Raw genomic sequence first — 9,552 nt, 5'->3', positions numbered from 1 at the left:
TTCTCTATGAGACGAACGTGCTGAGCTGTAGTAATTGATTTCTAGGCCTTAAGCCACTGCTTACCCCTGGAGTGATATCACTTGGCCACAGCGCATGGTCCTGCCCGGTGCTGCCGGATTTGGTTTGCCCAGGTCTTATCAGTGGTCTTTGCCTGTGTCTCCTGAATGTATTGGCTTACGAACGCCTGGCTTTGGTGTCAGGTTGATGGTGGCATTGCTGAATGAGTTGGGAAGTGTTGCTTCCTTCTCTGTTTTCTGAAAGAGTCTGTGTGTAGTTGGTATTATATTTTTTTCTTAAAATCTCTGCTAGAATTCATGCATGAAGACTTCAGGGCCTGGGATTTTTCTTCACTGGGAGATTTTAAATTAGTAGTTCAGTCTCTTGGCTGTTCAATGTCTATTGAGATTGTCTATGTCTTCTTGAGTTAGTTACTTAACTGAAAATGGAACTAACTTCCTTAAGTTAAAAAGCATGTTTCAGGCCAGGTACAGTAGCTCATGCCTGTAATCCCAGCATATTCGGAGGCCAAGGCAGGCAGATCACCTGAGGCCAGAAGTTTGAGACCAGCCTGGCATGTCAAAACCACATCTCTACTGAAAATACAAAAATAAAAATTTGCCGGGTGTAGTGGTACAAATCTGCGATGCCAGCTACCTGGGAGGCTGAAGCAGGCAAATTGTTTGAACCCAGGAAGTGGAGGCTACAGTGAGCCGAGATCTCACCACTTCACTCCACCCTGGGCAACAGAGCGAGACTCTGTCTCAAAAAAACAAAAAAGAAATGTTCAGGAGACCCAGTTCCATTACTATCTTTGCACTAGGAAGTCATTGGTGCATTTCCGGTATTTCAGTTCACAAAGACACACAGACACACCCATGCGCATAGCCTCACACACAGACACACACGCACAGCAGCGTCCACAGGCTGCACCAGCCCTGAAGCAAAGGAGCGTGCCAACCACAGAGTGACCTTAGACACTGTCCCAGGCCTGAGACATGGAACAGAAACACAGGCAGTACCTGGAGAAATCCTTCCTCCATTTGCGCGCATGGATCGTTCCTCGCCGCTTGGTGTTCTGAACTCTCTTCTCCGCGGGTCTTAATGAGATACTCAAAGGTGGTCATCTTCTTGGCCTCTGGAAAGCGGGAAGGAGGAACAGGACAAGTTACCAGCCCTGCAGCTTTGCACAGGACAGTTCAGAAAGGCAGCCAGCGCCACTGACCCAGCCCCTGCGCAGGGAGCCGTGCTCCGCCCACCCTGCAGGCCCTGTGAGGCCAGGATGGGTGCAGGCGCCTCGTGGGTCCAGCTCCACAGCTAGCTGATGGTCAGCAAGGGAGGTCTGCAGCTGTGACCTGGGGACCGGCACCGGCCCACACCCCCTGCCCACCAAGGCCTCACTGAGCTGCATCGTCAGTGGTGTCAGAAGAGAAGCTGCCTCTCACAGACCTGGGTCCCCCATACCATGCAGCCTGAGAGGTTGCTCCAGATCCCCTGGGAACACTGGTGGGGGTCAGAGGCCAGCTCAGGAGGGGCCGCTCTGTCTGAGGGTCCAGGTGGCCTGCGGGGTTCCTCACATCTAGACACGGGGTGGGGCACACCTTGGGGGACGCACAGAGACCCCGAAGTCGGAGGACCACACAGGGTGGCGGCCACCCCGAGGTGCTGGCTAGCGGGTCCTGGGACCACACACTCCTGCGGGCGCTCAGAGCCCCAGGCCCAGGAGGTGAACACGAGTACCGTCAGCGCCACTCAGCACAGCCTCTGATGGGGCCGAGACAGGTCACATCCCTGCAGCCCTGCACAGAGCCCAGCTCAGCAGGCCGGCCAGAGCCCCATCCACCCGGCCTGCACTGCAGGCAGCAAAGCAGCGCATCGAAGCAAAGGAAAACCTGAGACACCCGTTTATCTAAAAGACTCGTCTTCATAAACGTTAATCAAATGGGCTCTGCACCTATTTCAGCCACGAGCTTCCGTGGAGGGGCCAAAATCTCCATGCTTCTTTCCCTAAACACCAACACCGTGAGAGCTGATGTCTCGTGACCATTTCTGGAGACTGGGACAGCCGCCCACAGAGGCCTATTTGCAGTGAGGAGCAGATGGCGGTGGGTGCCCTATGGAGTTGCCTGCAGCCAGCCCAGCCCCGTCGCCTGCAGTGTTTTGGGTGTTCGGCCCTGGCCGGGCCCTGAGCTGCTTCACATGGCTCTGGCTAGTCCTCCACGGCCCCCAGAACCTGTCGTGCTTTGAGCACACAAACTTGTGCTTGTTTATGTTCAAGTTAAAATATATGTGCTTTTGCCCAGGTTTGCACAAATACCATCAAAACCAGATTTTCAGGGTGCCCTGTGGCTCCCAGAGGCCCGCTTGGTGCGGGCGAGCTCTGTGGGAAACAGTTCACCTGAGCGTCATGGTGAGGTTGAGGGCAGGGAAGCCGCAAAACCTCCCAGGCGGGCCCAGGGTCTCCAGCATGGCCAGGGCTCCCTGGCCGGCCGGGCAATGTGGGGAAGGCTGTGCTTCCCTGACCTCATCAAGCAGGTTTTCTCTACGATCTACCGTGAATGTGGCTCCCACCCATCTCTGGAAGGCAGCCCCACATCACTCACCTGCTCAGGGAATTGTGCCTTTGCCACGAGCACTGAGGACTCTCCAAGGTCCATCCTCCAGCTTCAAAATGAAGTCTGAGTGGCCAGCTGCTTCTGACACAGCTCCCCATGGCCCCCCACCCGACACCTGCCCCCAGATGAACAGAACACACATGCAGGCCAGGCTGCACCTCCAGGAGCCTGCACAGGAGACTGGTGACCTTGCCCCGAGGACCACCCTCCACAGCTGCCTCAGCCTCATGGAGTGGGAGGCAGATGGTCTCTCAGACCTCTGAATGAGAACACAGCTCAGAGCCCCAGTGGACGCCTCTCCGGGGACCCTGGCAGAGACACAGCTCAGAGGTGCTGGCCTCCTGACCACAGAGGCTGAGGTGATGACGTGCTGCACTAAGTGGCTACATTATGGGGCAGTTTTACCACAACTAACAATAACCCATCTACCGACTTTGTCCTGGACATCTATTCTTTGATGTCTAAATACCCTAAAATCAACACATTCAGCCCTGGCTCTGTCAAGGTCTGAGAGACTTGTGGCCCGTGTTCTGCTCATGGAAGCACTCATCACTCCAGTCGCCCGGGTTGGGACCCAGGGGCCCGCGGAGGCCCCATCTTCATGTTGACCTCAGTGGGTCTTTAAGTGCTGCTGGTTTTGAGTCCCAGACAGCTCCCCAGGCCACCCTTCCTCGTGTTTGCGAGCTCGCCATGATTCATGGATGACCCTGAAGGCTGCCTGCCAGCTCCGTGTGCCTGGCTTCCCTCTGGGATGTCGGGCACAAGGTGGCCCGCGTTTCTCACTGCCTGCCTGCCCACATTCAGATCCTTCAGGAAATGCCTCGGTGACCAGGACCCCTGACATGGTTTCTGTGGCTTCTCTGGCTCAGCTGGGATGTCTCCACACTAGACAAACTCATACAACCACCGCAGGCCACCCCGCACCACCTCCTCCTGGAGGCCACAGGCAGCCACAGGATGGGTGGGTGGGGACCCAGCCGCATTTTAGCGGGAGTCCAGGGTCTTCCTTGGAGCCCCAGCAGCTGTTTGGGAAAGGGAGCGCCAGCCCATGCCTAGAGCCACCCAGAGCCAGTCTCCCAGGTCCAGGGGTGGCTGACCAGCCAAGGGCAGGTGCCTAAGGTTGCCGGTAGGTACACTGGGGGCGAGGCCCTGCAGAGAGAGAAGGTCCCATCAGCTGCTCTGCACTGGCCTCTTCCACACCACACAAGCCCTGAGCCAGCTGGGTGGGCTCGTGGCCACACCTCCCTGCTGTGTGCAGGTCCCCTCCTTGGCATGACTCCTCTGGGGACCCTTCCCGAGCCCCTCAGGCCAACTGGGTGACCAGGAGAGGCTGTGGTGAGACACCTCCCGCATCGACGGTCTCAGAGGCCAAAAGCAAGGGAGGCTGGGAGTCACCTGGGGCTATGGAGCCAGGAGCCCTGCCAGGTAGAGAAGCAGCTCCCAGCTGTCCTGGAGTCACTGCCCAGGGAGGCTCTGGGTCATGGGGGTGGGACTAGGCCAGGGCGTCGTGCCTCCAGGCATCATGCTGTCTGCTGTGGTTGTGTGAGTTTGTCTGCCCACAGCAGCCACCTGCCTGTCCTTTCATGTTTCTCCCACACCTGATTTGGGTTTTGTGTTCAAGAAGCCCGTTGCAAACGCAGTGCCTGGCTCGGAGGACAGACCAGGCCATCCCTCCCAGCCCCACATGGCTTCAGGCCCACTGCACTTCCCTGCTCTCCCCAGGCCTGACATAGGCTGGCGGGGGCATCTCCTTGCTGGTCTCTGATGTGGGGACAGGTACTACTGCAGGAGACAGGAACAAATGGCTGATGCCCCCAAATGGCAAAGGTTCGTCCTCTGGGACCTCATACCCTTCAGGAAGCAGTCTGTGTGTGGGCCACGCCTCCCCAAATGCCAGCAGCACAGGCTTCCACAGCATCAATCGTGCCACGTCCAGGGCCAGCGTGGGAGTCACATGCGGGTCAGAAGCCTTGAGAAAGGAGAGGCACACAGTGTAGCCATCAGTGGCGCCCCTGAGCTTGGTCCCAAATGCAGGGGCGAAGCAATAGGTCGTGTGTCTGCACCTATGGTCGAGCACACAGATGCCCACTTTGCCTCCAGGACTACAGCCGGGCACCTGGGAGCAACAGAGTGCTGGTGTCGGCCCTCGGGGTGGGCCGTGTGCTGGGGGCCTGGCCTTCGGCCCCTCATATGCCCACTGAACAGTGCATGTGTGAGCGGCAGCCAGCTCCTGGCATGCTCTGCACTGTGTGGCCGTGGCCGGGGCTGGCAGAGCCACTCGGGCACAGCGTGCATCAAGGGTAGATGGCCTCTAGGGCACCAGCACCTTCCATGGGTCAAGCTTCCTCTGGGGGCTTCTGGATCCACCATGAGCAGGAGAGTCCCGGTGACGTCCAGGTCAGGCACAGTCTTCATGGCCCCTGGGACCGCACCACCGTGCCTGCTGCTGCCCCCTGCTCCTCCGCCGCCTGAGGCGAGGGCCAGCTTCTTCACAGCACAAGGGCCGTCCACACTTGTTCCTGTCTCGTTCTTCACCCTCTCGCCCCAGCGTGCAGGTGACCATGCCTCGCCCACAGAAGCCTGCAGCCCCGACATGCTCAGCACACAGTGGGCACTGACTATTTTAACCCAAGGAAACATTTTGTGCACAAAGTTGGAAAAGAATGACAAGCGCAGACTTTGTATCACTGGGCAGTTTGGGCATCCGTTAATCTGCAGCACGTGTGGAAAAGACCACGTGGGCTTCGGCCCAAGCTTGGCCGATTCTCGTGTTGTGGGGGGACTTGCCCTGACTCTGAGCATCTGAGGGTGAGAGATTTCCTGATAAGGAGAGATGATGAATTCTGGGTGCAGTGAAACTCCAGGAAAGCCTTTGTGGTAAACCCAAAATATTTAAATATAAGAAAGATTGCTAGATAATTCTAGAAAGTACTTTTTAAAATATTCCTGATTCTAAGAGGGGTGGAGAGTTTTGAAAGAGGCCCAAATGACTTCTCACTTTTAAGGGTTTAGGCTTCAGGAACGGGCAGCCTGAGACATTCTACAAGGCAGATGCGTGTCTCTGTGAAGTTACATCTGAGGCTTTAGTTCCATTCCATTCAGTAAACATATCCTAAGCACCTATTCTATATAGGCACTGGCCTTGACGTCCAAAATTAAAATTCTGAAAACACCACATTCAGCACTGTGTCCATATGATTTAATCCAGTGATTTTCATCGCACTTTCATTAAAAAAAAATTCAACCTTCAGGCAAGACAACAGTGACTGCAAGATGTGCGTTAGAGGTGTGTCTTATAAAACGTTCCCACGGTTGTGTGGGGACGGTGGTTTTTAGGGTAACCTTTGGTTATGAACAAGGAGCCTCTTGGTGGTGCACGTTCATTCTGAGCCGGGCATTCTCGCCACAACTGCAGGCAGGGGCTGCTCTACAGATGGGGGTGAGCCCAGAGCCTGACCCACCCGACTCCCTCCGCCCTGACCAGGGCTTGGCCAAGCTGTCGGGAGCAGGGCATTCTTGGGGGCTGGCCTGGACACATTCTGCTGCCCGTGTCCAAAGAAACCCCGAGAGGCCACAGCCTTGGGGCCACCACTGCTCAGAGAATGGAAGACGCTTTGCAGCTGGCCCACCATGACCAAAACGGCTAATGCCAGGAGCAGGGAGGTTGTTGTTACTTCCAACAACAGGTTTCCCTGGGGCTGGAGAGTTTGCCCTCCCTGGTTCAGCAACATGACTGACCGCCTAACACTGTGCCCGCTGTGAGACTCAGCAAAACCAACTCTCGCTTCAGTTGTCTGGTTAGTGGGTGACCTGCCTGTAATATTTTTCATTGTTAGAATTTCTACTTGCTGCTTTTCTAAGTCCACCTGTTCTTATTTCATAATGTTCTGTTCTTATTTCATAATGTCCTGTTCTTCCCTAATAGATCCCATTTCATTTTCTCTGAACATTTTAAACTTGTTGCTTCAAGCACCCGACACTGCTCCTGCAGGTCTCTGTGTGAGTTTAGCTCCTTGCTGGGCCAGCTGGGCCCTCATGGCTTTAATTTCTTCCTGTGATTTGCCCTTTTTGTCCATGATCTAATTTCTGGGACAGGCTGACCCTGAACACATGCGAACACGGGGGGCAAAGACACCGGCCCCAGGCATGGGGGACTCAGGGTTGGGAACATACTAAGGTAGATGTGTAAGATGAGCAGCTCTGACCACCCAGGCTTGGGGGAATCGGGGGGCTTAGGGTGGGGGACATACTCAGGTAGATGTGGAAGATGAGCAGCTGGCCCAGCTGCACCAAGCCAAGCAGGTCCAGCAGGAGCACGACCATGCCGATGATCACGACTATCAGGGTCTGCACCTGCACCGGGAACAGGGGAAGGAACAGCAGCCACGTGTTCGTATTCTTGACATCTGTCGAGACAAGGGAGAGACACTGTGTCCAGCACCTGTTGATGGGTGCCACATCAGGTGGATGTCGCAGACCAGAGCTTGCTGGGGATGGGGCAGCGTGGGGACAGCTGGCGCAAGGGATGCCTCCCTGCCCAAGTGGATGCCTCCTGTACCTGAAGGCCCCGTGGGTCCTGCTGCCTGTGGTTGGTTTTTATGATCCCTTCTTTATGGATCTGGGAGGTGAGGCTCCGACAGGGTCACTAAGTGCCAGGGCCCCAGCACTGACCCCTTCCTCACTAAGTGCAGGGGTCACAGCGCCTGCCGGCTCTGCCGGGCCCCAGCACCCATCCCTTCCTCATGGCCCACGCTATGTCCCTGGGCCCTCTGCACCCTAAAACAGCTGCCTTCAAATAGAACAGGAAAGCCACAGCTCTCGCCTGGGGTCATTTCTAAGATACAGTCCTCTGAGACACTGGGCTGCCAACACTCAAAACCACAACACTTCCAAAAACCAGGCATAATGCAGAACGGCAGAGGGTCAGACAAGGCAGAATGGGAGAGGGTCGGGGAAGGCAGAATGGCAGAAGGCTGGATTCAGCGTGGATGTCTTTGGGTGACGGACCCTCTCTGGAACTGGTGGCCTCGGGGACCACCCTAGTAAGGCAAACACCACAGTCGGCCAGACGGGACTGCAGCTCAGTGTGCCCAGGCCAGGCTGGACCCCACACTGCCCCCTTAGCCGTGACATCACCATGAGTCCAGCCCATGGGAACAAGGAGCTGCTTTGCTCAGGGCCCTGCTGGTTTTAAAGTCCTGCAGAATCATCTGGAACAGCAAACCCAGGAAATTGCTCAGTCCACAGTCAATGAACTCACACCGAGCCACTGGCACTACCGTGTGGAAGCAGCATGTTCCAGGAGAGAAACCAGCACGCGCCATCTCGGCCACCTCTTGCCTCTCACTCTCTCCTGGCATCCCCCATGGTGACAGCCCAGACAACGTGGAGGCTGCTGGGGAAGGTGACTTGCTACGGGGGGAAGAACACAACAGGCGTTGTCTTGGGCTTGGGTCCGCTGAGGTCAGGGCCTCGCCAGGGTGGAGCTGGCTTTCAGGAAGGGCTTCAGAAGCGGCTGTGAGGCCCTGGTGGCATCGGTCACGCTTCAAAGTGGAAGGAGGAGCTTTAGGGCCTTCCACATGGAGTTGGCAAAGCTCATCCTTGAAAAAAAAAGTCACACTGTGTTGGCTCTGGAATGTTCTGGAACAAGGGGCAGGCAAGTCCTGCCTCTCTTGCCACCTGGGCCGTGTGCAGTGCGGGTGCAGCCACGCCTGGGGCCGAGACTGGCAGTCTTGACCCACACCCCAAGGGGCTGCTCTGGCCCAGGTCCTCCTGGTCAGGGTCCCGGCGCTGCTGCGATAAATACAACAAGTGGTGGTGGGTGCGGGCAGCTCCCACGGCAGACTCTTGCACTCCGAGGCAGGGCTCTGACGTCCAGCTACAGGACAAGAGGGCACACGGCCTCCGCATTCCACGGCAGACTCCTGTGGTCCAAGGCAGGCCTCTGACGTCCAGCTTCAGGACAGGCGGACACGCTGCCTCCACAGGGTCCAGGGAGGTCCTCCCACCTCTGCCAGCTCCTGGGGCTCCGGGCGACCCTGGGCTGTGGCCGTGTGACTCCAACCCTGCCTCCATCCTCACGGGGCTGCCTCCCCTCTACCTCTCTCCTTTCTCTTATAAGCACCCTCATGGCTGGATCTGGGCCTCCTGGGACCACCCAGTATGAGACTCCCACCTCAGATCTTAAGTCACAGCGGCAGACCCATTTCCTGAGGACACTGGCATCACAGATTCCGAGGACACTGGCATCACGGGGTCCGGGTTTGGCGTGGACTTGCCACTGGAGCCCACAGTCCTCACCGCCACGTCTCTCCTGTGGCTCAGTGCGGGCATCCCAGGCTCTGGGCCCACTTGGCCAAGAGCCTCAGTACCCTACAGACTACAGCCCAGCACCCTCAGCGCTGCCTCTGCTCTCTCTCCCCGTGGGCTGCTCCTGCTGGACAGACACCCCCACTGTCCCACAGCCACGTGGCCCCACAGGACAGCGTGACAGGTGCTGCAGGGCGGGGGCAGAGCCGGACCCCACTGTCTCTCACCTGTCATGACCTGCAGCATTCACAGAGCAGTGCAGCCAGTGCCTTCCCCAAGCCTGCCTCCTGCACGCTGGGGGCTGCTGGGCTGTGTGGACCCTGGGCTACTGCCTTCGGCCCAGGTCAGAGCCTGCCCGGTGCTGCCCATCCTGGCCTCTCCCTGGGGCAAGAGGGGCCGACCACCTCCGGATCCGACACTACTGCCCGGAAAGATGGCTGGAGGTGAGGCTGAGGCCCCCCAAGAGTGGCGGCCACGTACCTTCATAGTTGGGGTCCGTGCGGAGCACCCCAGGGTTCACAAAGTACTGGACGAGGATGTACAGCAGGATGGTGATCAGGCAAAGCATGCCGGCTGTGGCTGAGGCCACGGTGCTGAAGAAGAACCTGCCAGGAGACATACAGACAGGCA

At 57.4% G+C, this 9,552-nt stretch overlaps 1 protein-coding gene across 1 annotated transcript in view; it reads right to left on the bottom strand.

Moving 5' to 3' along the window:
- ZDHHC11 (zinc finger, DHHC-type containing 11) overlaps positions 1–9,552 on the bottom strand; it is a 60,908-nt gene that overhangs the window by 44,902 nt on the left and 6,454 nt on the right. Inside the window, exons 2-4 of the mRNA XM_011953149.1 lie at positions 9,403–9,527; positions 6,864–7,019; positions 1,021–1,136 (exon numbers count right to left, since the gene is read on the bottom strand). Coding sequence (XP_011808539.1) covers positions 1,021–1,136; positions 6,864–7,019; positions 9,403–9,527 — 397 coding nt within the window. The remainder of the gene's footprint in view (positions 1–1,020; positions 1,137–6,863; positions 7,020–9,402; positions 9,528–9,552) is intronic.

This window comes from Colobus angolensis, unplaced genomic scaffold (assembly GCF_000951035.1).
Source record: "Colobus angolensis palliatus isolate OR3802 unplaced genomic scaffold, Cang.pa_1.0 Scaffold358, whole genome shotgun sequence".
NCBI lineage: Eukaryota > Metazoa > Chordata > Mammalia > Primates > Cercopithecidae > Colobus > Colobus angolensis.
Note: the sequence above shows the minus strand (reverse complement) of the source record. Positions and strands in the feature narration are given on the sequence as shown.